General features: G+C 40.1%; 1 protein-coding gene across 2 annotated transcripts in view; it reads left to right on the top strand.

Annotated features, from left to right (window-relative positions):
- The first annotated feature begins 525 nt into the window (after positions 1-525).
- The window catches only part of OSGIN2 (oxidative stress induced growth inhibitor family member 2), a 29,921-nt gene continuing 12,882 nt past the window's right edge, over positions 526-17,564 (top strand). The window contains exons 1-4 of one of the 2 annotated variants that reach the window (XM_065399806.1): positions 526-569; positions 6,223-6,377; positions 13,615-13,751; positions 16,001-16,192. In XM_065399806.1, the coding sequence (XP_065255878.1) occupies positions 526-569; positions 6,223-6,377; positions 13,615-13,751; positions 16,001-16,192 (528 nt within the window). Of the gene's footprint in view, positions 570-2,076; positions 2,127-6,222; positions 6,378-13,614; positions 13,752-16,000; positions 16,193-17,564 lie in introns of those variants that run through there. The other variant, XM_065399805.1, reaches the window with a different exon arrangement.

Genomic DNA, 17,564 nt, shown 5'->3' with positions numbered 1-17,564 from the left:
TTGGGGGCAGGGTGGGAGAAGGGGCTATGGGGTGTTCCTGTTTGGGGGCAGGGTGGAAGAAGGAAGGGGTTGGGGCGTGTTGCTGTCTGGGGCCAGGGTGGGAGAAGGCCTGGGGCTGTGACGGGTCGTAGGGACGAGCTCGCCCGGGGCTGGGGCTGTTCACCCGCACAGGCCGGGATGCTCAATACCCCTTTTCCGAGGCTCCATCACTTCTCCCATCCTAACCCCGGCTCTGGCCCGCGATCAGGCTCTTGCGCGCCGCTTGCTGTCTCGCCTCCCGCGGCCCGTCCCCCCGCCGCGTATCCACAGCGGAGACGGCGGCAGTCCCCGCCCAGGCGCGTCCCCATCCCCGCCGGTTCCGGCTCCTCCCCCGTGTGACCTGAGGCCGCCGGGCGGGGAGGAGGCACCGAGCCAGCCGGGCCCCAGTGCGGTGGCGGCGGCGGCGGCAGCAGGAGGAGGCGGAGCAGCACAGCCCGGACCCGCCGCCGCTCAGCTCAGCCGCCAGCCGGCTCCCCGCGCCCGCCCATGCCGGTGTGGTGCTGCCGCTGCTCCCTGGCCCGCCACTTCAGGTGAATCCCCACGCGGGGCCCAGCCGCGGGGCCGCCGGTCTGTGGGGCCAGGCGCCTGCCCGCCCCCGTGCGGAAGCCGCACGCCGAGTCCCGCTGCCGGTTGAGAGAGGCCGGGGGGGTGGCGGGGCGCAGTGATGGGAAGCGTGAGGGGGGGACGACACGCGGGGAGAGATGCTGAGGTCGCGAGGGCAATGGCACTGATGGGGGTGGGGAAGCGGGATCCCCAGGGGAATGGCCGTGATGTGGGTAGGGGTGTATCCGGGGGACAAGATGGGGTTGGCCGTGATGGGGGTAGATCTGGGGTCCCCAGGGGAATGGCTGTGGTGGGGGGCGCGATGGGAAGGGCTGTGATAAGGGTAGTGGGGGCGGGGGTTAAGGTGGGGTTGTGAAGGGAATGGCCATGATGGATGGGGGGGGGGCAGGTTGGTGGGATTGCCAGGGGAATGGCAGTAATGGAGGGTGGGGGATGGAGGGGTAGGGAGGTGAGGTGGTGGGGAGAATGATCATGATGGGGTAAAGGTGGGCAAGAAGGTGGGGTCACAAGGGCAATGGTTGTGATGGGGATGGGTGTTTGGGGGGATGGGGTTGCAAGGGGAATGACAGTGATGCGGGTAGAGGTGGGGAGGATGGGGGTGTTGCAAAGAGAATGGCCATGATCGGGGTAGAGATGTGGGTGGCGGGGAGGTAGGGTCACCGGGGAATGGCTGTGATGGTGGTGAAGGGGTGGGATGTCAGGGTCAAGAAGGGCTGTGATGAGAGTAGTGGTGTGTGGGGGGGGGCAGGATGGTGGGGTCACGAAGAGAATGGCTGTGATGGGGATAGTTTGGGGCGGGGAAGGTGGGGTTGTGAAGGGAATGGCTGTGATGGGTGTTGGGGGGCGGGTAGGTGGGGTTGCAAGGGGAAAGACCATCTTGCGGGTAGGGAGCAGGGAGATGGTGTTGTGACAGGAATGGCTGTGATGTGGGTATGGGTATGGAGGTGAAGGAACAGGGATGGAGTATGAGCCGAATAGGGGTGGGAGGAGACAGCTGTGGGGGGATATGAATAGGGGGCAATGGAAGGACATGGGGGCTCTTCTGGTTGTGGAATCACACATGGTCAAATATGTACACAAAAATGGGCTTGCCTAAGATTGTGTGCAGAAAATAATTGCATGCTATTTTTAAGGATGCAAATTCAGGAGTATTTTGCTGAATATTTGGCGCTCATTGTAGTTTTTTAACCATAAAGTATTGTTGTTGTTTTTTTAGGGAGCTATTATTTGTTGTCCACCCCTACTCCTATTTTGTCTTGTATATATGGAAAAATATATCTAGTGGTTAAAGCATAGGACTGGGAGTCGGGAGATCTAGTTTCTGTTCCTGAATGTGCCACAGAAATTGTGTGATTGGACAAATCACTTAAACTCTAGCTCTGTCTGCACTGAGCTTTATTCTCAAGCTTCTCTCTCCATTGTAACTTCACTGGTGCTAGCAGTGGTGAGCGCATTAGTGTAGACTGGCTGCTGATGTTTCTACAGCCCTGTCATTTAACCTTGTTCAAGAGCATGTCTAGACGGTGAGAGATTGTAAGAAAAAGCTCAATTTAGACAAGGCTGTAGTGCCTTTGGCTCAGTGTGCACAAGGTTTTGGTGCATTTACTCAACTGTAAAGTAGGGATTATAATAATTACTATGGGTGTTGGAAAAATTAATGTGCGGTATTCTTGTAGTCTTAAACTTTGAATGGACTGAGACACTGTCAACTTAGAAATCCTGTTATAAACAAACATTTGTTTACTTATTACTTTAGCACTTTAGATTAAAAGTAAAAGAATTGAAAGGTGGGAAAAAATTATACTAGTCACTACTTATGCTGTTTGTATACTTCTCTTCTATTTCAACTTGGACAGTGAAAATCAGTGAAGTAGTTTTCACATTTGTTGATTCTCCCTTTTATTTCTGGATTCTTAGTACTGCAGTGTCTGGGTTTCAAACACTGAATGGGATTTTCTTTAATGAACAACTGTTTTCAGTGGACATTTGTTTTAAAAACATTTTTATTGGTGTTAACATTTTTAAAAGCTTGTTTTTACAAAATTTAAATTTGAGCCTATATTTTAGTGGAGAGTAAAACCTGTATTTTATCTCCCACCTAAGGGTGGGCTTAGCAGAAGTATTTTTCTAAAAATTGTACTGGAATAGGAATCACTTAAAATTGGAAATTGTCTATTGAAGAAAGGGTGGCTTAAATTAAGTTTTCACTATTTTAAAATTTATAGCATTGTGTAAGGCATGCTTCCTACAAAATCATGCTGCGGCCAGTTAAATGATAGATGCTACAGAAGAATTTGATATTATTTGGTCTGGAAAAAAAATCTTGACTTAGATTATATATAAATAGGGGAAAAGTTAGATTTTCTATTGACAATTTTTCTGCACTGATAACTAAAAAATCAAAAAAAAAAAAAAATCAAAACAAAAAAACCTAAAAGTATTAGCTTGCAATAAATAAGGAAGCTAATCTTAAATTTGGTTATCTGAAGAAAACATACTATTAGATGCCTTTGTTATGACCATGATAACATTATTTGGCCCTGACTCTGTAACTGACAAACCGTTGTGCCCACTTTTAGTTATTCAGGATAAGAGCCATAGTCATGTTAGCAAATCTCCCCCGCTCCCAAAGTTGTCTACCAAGGCTACAATGATGTGTTATCCTTGTTACAGAAAAATTGTTTTGGGCTTTGCGTTCATATTTGGTTTAAGATTAGAAAGAAGATGGCATTAGTAACTCCATAGTTAAGACCTCATTGAGATTTTCACTTAAAGTAGGACTAAAATTGCTGTTTCACATTGTAATGATTAAACTTAGTCTCCGGACCTGACACGATAACTCTTCAGAGAACAAAGTAATTTTCTATGTAATATTTTAATCAAATATACTAACTGAAGTAGAGGATACATTTTTAATTGGCCCACTTTTGAATTTATCATGTTTTCTTCACATTTCTTTTGGTACCTCTAGCTAAACATTCATAGTCCCTACAAACTCCAAATGTGTCTTTTATGTTCAAATAATGCTACAGACCAGATGCAGATCACATTTGAAATTTCACAATTAATCTCAATTATTTTCTTTTAATCAGACTTTTGAGCCTTTGTAATTGACTGATCATATCCATCAACTACTTCTGATATCCCAGGTAGGGCTGTAAGGGAGAGAGAGGAATCTGGGTGTGAGTGGGGATGTGAGGAGACAGGCATAGCGAGAAAGGCTTTGGAGATTCTAAGGGGTTGAATGAAATTTTGCAGAGAGAAGGTTAGCAGGAATGCTTTGAATTTGGTTTTATTTGTTAGGTAGGAATTAGAGTAGAAATCTGCATATTATGTGTAGGTTTATTATGTGTATGGTTGCCATTAGGCTACATGTTGGTTGCTCGAGATGTGGATGGAGATATATGGAGTGTGGTTGGACGGAGTTAATTGGAAAGGGGAACTGATGAGTGGAGTGTCGGTAATGTGTTGAGTTGTTTAGCTGCTTTTTTTTTCTTTTCGTGGTTTGTGCTGGTGCAGTCCTACAGTCTTAACTCAAAGTTAACGAAGATTTTTTTCTGTAGGATATAAATTAAAAGTTGGATTCAGTTAAATACTTAAAGAACAGTGCTTTTAGTTTAATTTTAATGTACTGTTCTGTGTTACCTGGCTGATAAAGAACCAAGAAGAAACACATCTCAGATAGTTTCTATCATGGGATAAACACAGTGAATATATGGTGTTGCATCCTACTACAGAAGAATCCACATTGTCAAGGACACCGCAGTCCTTCAATTTTGGCTGGGAACTTAGAACTTCAAACCAAATGGTACAGTGCAGTATATTTGAATCTTAGAGAAGAGTATCTGTATACAAGATACTGCTGCCTAACTAAAGAATATGTTATGCACTTAATATGAACACAAACACGTCTCGGTGACACCTTATTACTTCTAACATTATGGATGCCAAGAACATAATAGGGGAGACAAAGAATAGTTAGATTTAAAGAGACACTGCTGGTCGATTTAGGTGCACAATTTAGATGTGTAAAAACAGGTTTTTGCAGCATTTAAAATGAGTAAAAATAGTCTCATGATTTTCTTTTTAAATATTCCAATGTAAAGTTATTTGTTTAAACTGAGTCTGCTACAGTGCTTGGAAATCAAACTTTGCAGAACTATGCAAGTTCATTTGAGAACAAATATGCTCTTGGAGGAAGAGTGGGATGAAACTAATCTATTTTTACTTTTCAAGCTGAGTGAAATGCAAAAAAGCATTTTTTTAAGGAAGCAAATAACTATCATCACAGTAGGCTAGTGATACTATAACAGTAATTGTCAGTTTTAGTAGACTCAGTAAGACAGTGAACCTCTTTACTCTAGTTTCTGGGGAAAATAGGTGGAGAGGCACTTACTAGCATTGTCCAGCCATGCCAGAAGAAAGACAGGAGACAATGGATATGGTTTAATTAGTCAGCAACTTTATTCACTTAAAATATCTGGGAGTACCTGCCTGATTGGGAAGGGGTAATACTGGAGTTTTGGTGTCCCTGTCCTTAAACACAGTCCTAAAAAAGTGAATTATATTTTTAAATGATTTCATAGCATAAATAATCTGAAGTGCCCTACAATAGGTAAGAACTTGATTTTCAGATTACTTGTAACCTGCCAGTGTCCTTTTAGATATACCAGTAAAGAATGTGGTCCATTAACACCACAAAATGATTCGAAGAGAGTAGTTTGTACAGTGCTTAATTATTTGTTTAATCTAACAGAAATCCAAGTAGTCTATAAACTTCTTGGGACAAGGACCTATTTTGAGGTAGTTATCTCACACTTGGCCACTGTAAAACAAATAGTGAATTTTTGAATCTAAAGGGATTATATATTATTGGGACTGAAATTAGCAGAAACAGTCTATTGAAATTGTTCTTGTTCAACTCAGAACATCTGTGAGTTCATTAGAGAGTCTGTTAATTATTTTTAATAAGGTATTTTTGCATTGAACTGGAGTTGTAATTTGAATATAAATTACCCCAGATGTAAGTAATTTATCAATTACATGTCTAGTAAAACTTTGGAAAGTATTGCATTTAATTTTTTGACCAATTTAGGGAAAAACAACCTTTGTAATTAAATATCATATTTATAGGTTGATAAATGTCTGACCTAAGCTTTGGCATTGCTGAAAGCCTGGTAGGCAATTATTGCCAAGAACCAAATACTTATTACATTTGAGCTATAAAAAGGGTGTGGGGAAAGCAATAGTTTAAATCACTAGATTTATAATCAGACACTGAATTTGAATGAGACACACATTAGATTTTATTCTGCCGCCTGTATCTTTTTGTGGTCTGTATCCTTTTGTGGTCTTTTTGCCGCCTGTATCCTTTTGTGGTCTTTTTTGGAGGAAATAATTTTTTTTCCCCATTATTGTAGCAAAGAAGCAATATTCGGTGTGGGAAAAGTTATACTGAAGAATAAAATTCTGTATGTGAACTGATTAGTGTTTGTTTTACTTTTGCGTAACGCAATCAAAGTTTTTTATCAGTTCAACAGTTTTAAGGCAATGATCTAATAGCGACTTAATTTTTGAAGAATGTGCTGTAATGCTCAACTGATGTTTTTTCTCAAATAGAAATTACAGTGGCCCTGAAAGCGAAGGACAACTTTTGAGCTCCTTAGTGCAGCATTTTGGTGACAACCTTGGGAGGAAAGATAAAAGAATGCCCTTACTAGAAGAAACCACTCTGACTGGGGACCCGCTCCTGACTGTGCCAATAGTAATAATAGGTGAGTTATTTCCAGAGATTATTTTGTGTTCTCTGGCACTACCATTACTTTTTAAGAACCAGGAATGCAAATCCATTTATAATTAAATAAGTTGATGTTTGCCAAATGATAACCCATCTCCAAGGTGAAGGTGTTTATTAGATTGATACAATTAGTACAGTTAACAGTATTACCATCATGTTGTCATTAAGTCAAATGACTGGTTATCATTGAAATGTATTTGAACTGAAAATGCTTATTTTACTGGAAGATGTTGAGGCAGCAATGTTTGGGCGATGATGATGAGTTTGTTGGCAGATACCAGATTTGAGTTCAGTAGAGATTTAGGCCTCAATTCTGCAATCTGATATACTTGAGCACACCCTTATGCCTGCAGGAAGTCCTACTTATGTCATTAAGACTGGACATGGGGAAGGCTTTGTTTGAATGGATTAGACTGGAAGATGCAAACATTACAGTTAGACAATTTGTGTACAGTACAGTTAGACTTATAATGTCTCAATAACTGTATCAGGGTGGATTGATTTAAATCAAAATTGATTATTTAACTCTCTATAATCATCATTTAAATCAGCAAGCAGGAATCAATTAAAATTGATTTTTAATCATGTTTTGCATTTTACTTTTTACTTATTCTCCTAACATGGTTTTGCAACTAAAAATTGCCTCTATGCTAAATGTGATGTTTCTTTTTGCAAGGAAGATACACTATTATCTATAGAGACATCTGAGTAATTATATAGCTTAACTTATATTTATTCAGATTCCTAATTTTGATATTTTTTATTATATTAGAAAATGGTGAATAATTAATTTCTTATTTACTAGCTGATTAATTTTTTTTACTTGTGATTTGTGTCACACTCTGGTATGGAAATTTGAATTCAATTAAAAATACCAAAACAGCATTTTAAAAGTTTTTTAAGTAGTTAAAATAACTACTTTAAATGTGCTGTATACATAAGAAAAAAAGCTTATCAAAACATGTTTTGCATTTAAAACTAACTGATGTATTAAACTAAGGAAGCAATATCTGCAGTTAGTGAATTCAACGGATTGTTTCTTGTCATCATGTCCTTTGATACTTCAGAACTAGTAGAACTCATCCTCTCACAATAAAAAAAAATAAAAAAATAAAAAAAAAATATATGGAGATATACACCTATCTCAGAACTGGAAGGTCACCAAGTCCAGCCCCTTGCCTTCACTAGCAGGACCAAGTACTGATTTTTGCCCCAGATCCCTAAGTGGCCCCCTCAAGGATTGGACTCACAACCCTGGGTTTAGCAGGCCAATGCTCAAATCACTGAGCTATCCCTCCCCCCAGTTTATTATATATAAATAAATAAATAAATTTATTATTTATAAATAGTTTTTATTATTAGACTGGAAGAGAAAACAAGCTTTCCTGCTTTGTCAACATCTGTTGGTTTTTAGCTTTGAACTAATCATGGAACTCAACTAGCTGAAATTAATGAAGAAAATATTCTCTCTGTACCTGCAGAAGAGCCTACAGCTGTCAAAAGCCGTTTTAGCACTTCAGCAGACTGTGGTTCCAGGTGCTAAGCCAGTGACTTCAACCTGTTGGTTTGATTTTCTTCAAAACTTTGGCAGAAAACATATACTGCTTAATTTTTTGTATCTAGTTTAAATTTTAAAAATTCAATTTGTGTTTATTTTAAATCACTGATTTTTTTTTTAAATCCATCCTGAACTGTATTTATTCATACTTTTTTTCTGAAACAGGTGCCGTTAGCAATTAAAATCATCACACCATAAAACTGATTCTTCACAAGATAATCAGTTTAAGTTGTTAAACTGTAGACTTGATAAAACAGTTTATTAAAGGCTTGTACTATAAAGGTTGCCAAATGACAAACTGCTAGAAGAAATAAATTCTTCAGGAGTGGATCCTGTGGATATGTCCATACTGCAATAAAACACCTGTGGCTGGCCCGTGTCAGCTGACTCAGGCTATGGGACCATACAGTTGCAGTGTAGATATCCAGGCTTGGGCTGGAGCTTGAGTTCTGGGATCCTTCTCTACTGCTGAATTGTCAAAGAAAGGTGCTGAACTCTATCTCATCTGATGCATCATTATTAGCCAAACATAGTGCCCATAATAATATGTTAACCTGGAGATGACAGAGGCTTCTATTGCTATGGTGAGTTTCATACCTTGCAGGAAGAGATAGTGTCCTGGCATTTCTGCTAGTCATGGTCCAGGACTGCCATATGGTTCCTGATTCAAAACTTGCACTGGTTTTCAATAATTGTGCATTATGCAAATACCTGTGCTAAGTACTGCTGCTGCCTTCAGAACTCCTCTACTTGCCCACATCAAATGCAGCAGCCATGACTTCTTCCAGTGAAAAATAAACGTTTTTATCCCAAATATGTCCGAACACTTTTTTTAATCATATATTTTAGAACTGGAAATCTTATAACTTGATCCCCTCAGTGGACAGCCTATTATCTCTAATATGCACCTGTTCCAATAAGAAGTCTTAAAAAAAAATTGAAATAATACTTTAGTAAGACAGAATAAAAGAATGGCAAATTTGTTCACTGTATTTCATCTTGATCTTTCTCCAAGTGCCTCTATGCTTTCTCCTGTGCTACCTCTTGTGACTGAAATGATCTCCCTCATCATGTATGCCATGTAATCTCCCAGTCTTCCTTCCCATCCCTCATTCATTGCCCATCGTTCTTTTAGCTTCCCAATGTTAGAGTATGTCTACACTTGCCATTTAAAGTGCAAAAAGTCCCTTTTTTGCACAAAAAACATGGGAGCATCTACACTTGCCAACGATTTTTTGCGGTGAAACTCAGAAGTTTCACCGCAAACAGAAAACCACCTCCATGAGAGGCGTACAGTTCTTACTGGTGATACTTTTGCGCATAGGCGCTGACTCTGTGGGTGCTCTGGGGCTGGAGCACCCATGGGGAAAAATTGGTGGGTGCAGAGCACCCACTGGCAGCTCCCCGCCCCGCCCCCCCCAGCTCACCTCTGCCTCCGCTCCGCCTCCTCCCCTGAGCAGCCGCCGCATCCTGATTCTCTCCCCTCCCTCCCAGCGCTTGCGCCGCGAAACAGCTGTTTCGTGCGGCAAGCCTGGGAGGGAGGGGGGAGGAGGAGGAACACAGTGCGCTTGGGGAAGAGGCGGGACCAGGGTGTGGATTTGGGGAGGGATCCAATAGGGGCAGGGAGGGGGCGGAGTTGGGCCAGGGCCGGGGAGGCGCAAGCTTTTGCGGTGATGTGCAAGTGAAGAAACGTTCTTCCTGTTTACACAGGTTTTAGCCTCCGGAGGATATCACACAGTGCCTAGGTGACCACTCTGGCCAGCAGCTCTGCTGCTCTGATGCCAGGTAAACAGACGTCTGCCCCTCCCCCTGTAAAGCCCTGGGAACTTTGAAACTCCCCTTCCTGTTTTCTTGGCAAGTGCTCACTTATCTGGCCTGGTGACAATGGCTGCTCCCCAGGGCAAATGGTCCCCTGCTTAGAGCAATGCTGAGCTACTGCAGCTGATCAGTGTTTGGGGAGAGGAGGCTGTGCAGGGACCCAGGATGCCCCACGATCACCCCCCCCCTTCCCTCAAGACCTATCCTCAAAATGGAGAGAGCTGCACTGTGGGATAGCTGCCCTCAGTGTGCTGCTCTCATCCACGATGGAAGTGCTGCAAATGTGAACATGATCTGATGCCTGTGGAAGTAAGTGAGAACACAAACCAGCGCCTTTCTTTTACTGGCTCCCTATCACCAGTGCAAAAACTCTGCAAGTGTAGACATAGCCTTAGTGTCTTCCCACTGCACAAATTTAATAATTAAACGACTAACATGATGTATTCATTACACAATTATCTTGACCTTATATTGTCCTTCCCTTAATCTCCCCTGACCTTTGTCTGTCATCTTTCCCTGTCTTGTGTGTAATTTAGGACTTGATCCTGCAAATCCTTATTCATGCAGATAGTACTTACTCAGACAAATAGTGCTGTTGGGACTTGGAGAGATTTTTTTAGGGTAACTTACTTTTAAGTTACTCATTTTTTATTCTTTGCTGCCACAGTATTAGTAGTGCTTCGTGTTCACAGTTTTGTAGCCAGGACTTGGTTTTGCTAGTGTGTTGCGAAATACAAATATTTATTTGGCATTTATTAAGTAGAAGAAAGGTAGAGAGAGAGGGGAAAACTCAGAAGATGAAACAAATCTTCATTTAACAAACTCCCTCTTGTTGTAAAAAGTGTTTTACTGGGGAAAAGTCTTTCAATAAATGTTTCTAAAATATCGCTAAAGGGACACCATCAATTTGAAAATCATACTCCTGTCTGAAAACTTTGCACCTACTTTCATTAAAAGTAACATCAAAGATTACTACTGCTGAGTGATGGACAAAGTCCAAGACACATACTAAATAGAATTAATCAGAACAGGTAGGGGTATGTCTACCTTATTTTATCATTGAATTTAACATACACACCTCTAAAAGCAAATATAAATATAAGTGAGGCAATATTTCTCCTCCTTCAGATTGGGACAATAGAGATGGTTCTCCACTCATGGAGAAACCAATGTCTATACTTCATCCTGTTCCTGATCCCCAAGAGATTGGGAGGGAACAGAACACTTTTGAATTTGATTTATTTTAACAAGTTTCTGCAAATGCCAAAGTTCAAGATAGTCCTCCCCTCCCCCCAGATCTTGGATACTTCCTGTGCTAAACAAACACCTTAGCTTTTGAACTCAGTCTATTTTGCACAAAATGCAGTTCATTCTCCTGTAAACACAAGTTCCCTTAAGTTCTCATCCAAAAAACAATGTTTGCAATAACCGTTTTTACATTCATTGGTTCACAAAGATGGCTATTTGCACTACAATGTCTTAATTTATGATAGTGAGGGTTCTTTTATCATAGATTACTGTTGACCAAGACCCACTTCTACCATTATGCAATCAGCCAATATTTATATAACTAGATGAAGGGGTGGTTGGAGTTTAAAATTAAAATGTATATTATTTATTTATACTGCAGTAATACCTAGATGCCCCAATGAGGATCAGGGCCCCATTATGATAGGCACTGTAGAAAAATGTGATTCCTGCCCTGAAGAGCTTACCATCTAAAAATATATATTTTATTTAAAACCATTTGATCAGAAAATGATCCGAGGTCCATCTACATTACAATGTTAATAAAGTCAGGGGGCCCAGTTGTGTTATGTTGTGCACAGGACTTTGTTTTCCCTGTAATTGGTTAAATCTTTGACCCAGTCATGGGGGACATTCTTGTAGTGTAGATGAAACCTCAGAGTGTCTCCGTAACCAGGTTTGTTATTTAATTATAGGCCGATACTACTCATCTTCTATTGCTGTCAGTTACTCTATTAGCTTAAGTGGCAGAGGTCTGTGCAGTGGATCTAAATGTGAAGCACTTGGGCATTTATATGGCACTCATTATAATATCCATGAGGAAACTAATAATTCTGTCTTCAGAGTAAAGTTTGAATAGTGTACAGTAAATAAGGGACATATTGAACAATGAGGATAAAACAAAATATTGAATAGTTGCTCATTAAATGAGCACCATCCATCCTATATACTAGATGAGGCAGGGATGCTGTGGAAAAAATAATATGTAATCATGTAATTAGAGACTATATCAAATGCATAGGGGACCAAATTAAGGTTGCATAGGCAACCGTAATTCTGGCTTCTCATAACTTTTGAGGGTTGACTTTGCAAACTTAGTAATGTTCTTTTAACATAGTATTTCTGTGTGTATAGTGTATTATGCTAATGTTTAGATGACAACCAAATCAAGGTCCTATAGTGCTGGGCACTGGCGATGCATGTAGTATTTGACTGGCTCTGATGTTTAACTTGAGTACAGAGACACTTAAATCTCATCCACTTTGCAATTTTCTCTCCTATTGTAACCAATTCTCAAACAACTCCGTTGTAATCAGTTCTACTGATTCTACTAGTTATAGTATTGACAGGGCAGAAATGTCTTATAAATCAGCTTGAAAGTTGATGCAATTGAACTTGCAATTGACACCTTTGTTTTGATATTGTTACATTTTGTGGTGCGCTCCTTTTCTACTCTTTTTCAAACCAGTTCATATTTGTCGTCACTAAATGGCTTCGCTAACCATAGAAAGAAGGGCAAGTAGACAAAACTCACTGTCTATCAAATTCTGTTGCCAGATTGGATGTATATTGTGTTATATTTTGAGTGACCGAGTTTTTTATTTTAATCAGTCCTACATTGACCTACACTGGCATACTTCTGGTTTTAGATTTTCATAAGCTTGTGCTTTATCAGGAGTTCCCCCCACCCCAAAAAGTTTGAGACTGGCTTAAATATCATGTTTGTATTCATAGATTCTAGGACTGGAAGGGACCTCGAGAGATCATCGAGTCCAGTCCCCTGCCCTCATGGCAGGACCAAATACTGTCTTAGACCATCCCTGATAGACATTTATCTAACCTACTCTTAAATAAATATCTCCAGAGATGGAGATTCCACAAGCTCCCTAGGCAATTTATTCCAGTGTTTAACCGCCCTGACAGTTAGGAACTTTTTCCTAATGTCCAACCTAAACCTCCCTTGCTGCAGTTTAAGCCCATTGCTTCTTGTTCATCTTAGCCTCTAAGGATAGAACAAGTTTTCTCCCTCCTCCTTATGACACCTTTTTAGATACCTGAAAACTGCTATCATGTCCCCTCTCAGTTTTCTCTTTTCCAAACTAAACAAACCCAATTCTTTCAGCCTTCCTTCACAGGTCATGTTCTCTAGACCTTTAATCATTCTTGTTGCTCTTCTCTGGACCCTCTCCAATTTCTCCACATCTTTCTTGAAATGCGGTGCCCAGAACTGGACACAATACTCCAGTTGAGGCCTAACCAGCGCAGAGTAGAGCGGAAGAATGACTTCTCGTGTCTTGCTCACAATACTCGTACTCTTCTCTTTTTAACCAACTATTCTCCCCCACCACCCAAAAAGCATTCTGCAGGGTTGTTTTTGAAAAGGTCCCCTGTGCTAGGATTTATTGTAATGTGAAGATTTTAGCCTGTAAGCTTTTCTGAGTAGGGATAGTATGCTATATGCATAGCACATTTTGGGACATTGCTACAATATAATTATTTTACTACTTCTGTGGTAATATACATACCTTAGCTGTTGTAATAAGACTTCTTAAAATGTTTGTTAAAGTGTTTTAACTTTTGTTTTTAATAGGGAATGGACCTTCGGGAATTTGCCTTTCTTACATGCTGTCTGGGTATAGGCCATATTTGTCTCTTGAAGCTGTACATCCAAATCCCATTTTGCATAGTAAATTAGAAGAAGCTAGACATCTCTCTATTGTTGACCAAGTAAGTTTTCACTAACACTTCATCTAATTGTTTTCCTTTAACAGACCAAACTAGTAAACACTTTGTTTCCTTTTATGAGCTTCTTAAGATCCTTTATAGTCATTTAAGATATGTAATGCCATTGGCATGCTCTTAACCTGCAAAGAATTCTTCAAGACCTACACTATTACTCCTTGAGGAAGGTACGGTATAAGCATAGTAGTGGGAGCCGGCAACTCCCACTGTGGCCTTGAGCAAGTCACCTGATCTCTCTCCCTCCATTTTTCTCACCTGTAAAATGAAGATCATATTTGTAAAGGGGGTTGAATGTGTAAAGTGCTAAATAAGTGATAATTATTAATTCAGAAATTTAAGAAAGCTACTTTATGGAGATCCAGCATACTTTATCCAGTCACAGTTAAAATATTTAACAAGTTGTTAATCAACATTCAGCATCTTCACTTGCACAAAAATAACACTGAATTTACTGGGCTAATTTCAGTTATGCTGTAAAATTATTCATCTCAAAGTAAGTGCTCTTTACATCTGCTTATTTATAGTCTGAATTTAATTTAATGATGATATGCACTATGTCCATCAGTAAGTAAGTGACTGGGCTCTTAGTCATGTACTGGTATGTATAATTCACTGTAACAGTGTATTAATTCATCTAATATAGGGAGGGAGAAATAATCTGGGTAGAGGAAATAAAATTGGAAAATTTGAACTATGAAGTAGTTTGTTTGTTTTTAACATCACTCAGGTGCCAACTTTGTAGGCCTCAATGAATCCAGGTTTGATTTTGGCAGGAAAGCAATTTGTCTTTGCTGCTGGCTATAAATGCTGTGTATTTGTGACTTTGCACCCACAGGGCTTCAATCTGATTTTGGAGAATAAAATGTCTCCTTGCCTTGTCAACAAAATGGTGTCTAAAGTCTTAGTTTTTCTTTTGGTTAGTTGCAAAGTCCTTTGCTAAGCTGATGTTTCTGGCTTTGAAGACATAGCAGTTAGGTGGATGCTGAAAAAAGAATATAAATATTTGTAGGATTCAGGGGTGAAAGTAACATTAAGTACTTACCGGTACGGGGGCCCAGCTCTGGGCCCCCAGAAGGGGTGGGGCCTCGGGCAGAAGGGGCAGGGCTGGGTGTCAGCCTGGGGCTCCAGCGGTGATTTAAAGGGCCCGGGGCTCCGGCCGCTGCCGCGGTAGCAACAGCGGTGGCTGGGATCCCTGGGCCCTTTTAAATCACCAGCCCCAGGGCACCTGCACCCCCCACCCTCCCCCAGTTGGCGGCTCAGGGTGGGCAAAAGGGGCAATGACATTAAAGCGTTGCTGCGGCAGTGCTTTAAGGAGGGTCCTTTGCTGCGGCAGCACCTTAACGTCTTTGCCCCCTTCCCCCCCCCCCCCCGTCGGCACCCACTTCTTACCCCTGGTAGGAAGTTTTATAAAGCATCTGTTAAAGGAAAACTACATTGTAAAATAGTTTCTAATTAATCTAAAAAGACTAGTAAAAAAGAATAAATAGTATTGAAATGAAATAAATTCGGGAATAGCCATTCATACAGGAGGCTGACCTCTTGACATGATAGAAGTCATTTAGTCCAACCCCTCCGCAGCGGGGGAGTAAGTATAACCACACAATGATGGAGAGTGTGATTTAGGGAACCTGTTCATTTTATGGTAACCTCTATTATTTAAAAATATGGCTGACTTGTCCTTTTATTAATAGGATTTAACTGGTAACTTTAAAAGTTGTTAATTTTCTTTATATTCAAACAATGAGTACAATCCTAATTTATGTTATTAGAGTTGACTCTTCTTGGGAATGCAAATCATCCCTAATTAAGAGGAACTGTCCTTTATCTTTTTTTAAAAGTATCAATCTACTCTGTCCTGCTAAAAGGTTTTCCTAGTGAAATGTATTTCAGTTGAGTTAAAAGGTGTGTCCCCCTGCTTTTCTTTCTCAAATGTCTCTATTGATAGTTTTCAAATATTGGCAGCTATTGATGTATTAAAATGTGAGCTCCTATTGAGAGGGACAGCAATACCTTTCAGTTATGGCGATACTGAAACAGTGAGAGGTACTGTATCTAAAATTGCTTTGAATATACCATTATAGTAAATATTTTAACTAAACTATAACTAATTACTGCAGTTTTCCTTTAAGTTTGATTTTGCAATAGTGATTTCCAGTTGAAATTCTGTCTGCACATTAAAACTATACTGTATGGTAACAGTTGCATCAACTAGGAAATCTTTCTTCTTAATATAGGATTTAGAATACTTGTCTGAAGGTCTTGAAGGACGTTCTTCCAATCCAGTTGCAGTACTTTTTGATACACTGCTTCATCCAGATGCTGACTTTGGCTATGATTATCCACCTGTTCTGCACTGGAAGCTAGAACAGCATCATTATATCCCACATATAGTGCTTGGCAAAGGACCACCTGGTGGAGCTTGGCATGTGAGTAAACTTTTCATTTATACAGGCATAAGCTTTCATAGTAAAAAACCCACTTCTTCAGATGCATCAGCCATGCATCTGAAGAAATGGGTTTTTTACCCATGAAAGCTTATGCCCAAAGAAATCTGTTAGTCTTTAAGATGCCACCGGACTCCTTGTTGTTTTTGTGGATACAGATTAACACGGCTACCCCTCTGATACTTTTCATTTATATTCCTCTAACTTGTTGGGTTTGTATTTGAGGGTTTTCTTAGTATGGGGCTGATTTGTAGATGTTAATGAGAATTGTAGCTTCAGCCTTCTGATCTACCAAAGCCCAAATGTTTGACAAGACCCAAAATGAGGGCCTAAAATATATTCAGGAAATTTAAAATGCTGCAGGATTCATTTACTAGCATAAATAACTCTGTTACTTCACTGTCATGATTCTTTATTTTTGATGTAAATAATGTTCAGCAGTAAAAGTTAGGGGACACTACATTTGTGTGAAACATAGATAACTTTAGGACTGAAATGAGAGAACATTTGAGAGGTTTTGTTGCAGGTACACAGCAGCTCCACAGGCCCTGTTACTCCTGCATGTGAACTTATTAAAATGGAAGTGTTCCTAGTATGTTTGCATATTTTTATGCTCCACTGCCAGACCACACACAGAATTTTGATTAATAAAAACCAACTACATTGCTGACCTAACTGCTGCAAGTCTGATTCAGAATTTTAATACTGATATCCTGGGATTCTGTATTTTGTCTGTGTCTTGTAATAGACGAGTAATTTACAAAATTTTTCTGTAATTTTAAAAGGATATAATCCTTTTAGGTTAAATCCCATGTTTGGTGATTGCAGGTTATTTTTAACTGTTAGAAAAGGTAAGGGTTTTTTTTCAATTTTTTTCATATCGTAAACATATCAAATGGATTTAAAATTATCTATATCCTTGTAGCTTTGTGAACCCAAACAGCATGGTACTAATACACTGGAATCAGAAAGTGAAACTGTCCTTTCAGTTTTCAGTCTTGACAGAATCCTTTTTAGGCATTATGGAATCCAGTTTTGATTCACTATACTTCATATCCATGGCACAGTAGATTAGTCTTGGACTTTTAATTTTTTTTTATGTTTAAAAGTTAAAAAAATAAAAAATAAAAAAACTGTTCTGAGGATCTTTGAAAACCCCTACCGTAAAGGGAAGCCCTAGCTTTTATGGAAGATGCTTTCTGTGTCATCAGTAAGGCTATGTTTTAGTCAACGGGTATTTTTAGTAAAAGTCATGGACAGGTCATGGGCAGTAAACAAAAATTCACAGCCCGTGACTTGCCCATGACTTGTACTATAGGCCGTGGATGCTTGGGGGGGTGGGGAGGGTGCACTG

The sequence above is a fragment of the Emys orbicularis genome, chromosome 2, assembly GCF_028017835.1.
Source record: "Emys orbicularis isolate rEmyOrb1 chromosome 2, rEmyOrb1.hap1, whole genome shotgun sequence".
Lineage (NCBI taxonomy): Eukaryota > Metazoa > Chordata > Testudines > Emydidae > Emys > Emys orbicularis.
Note: the sequence above shows the minus strand (reverse complement) of the source record. Positions and strands in the feature narration are given on the sequence as shown.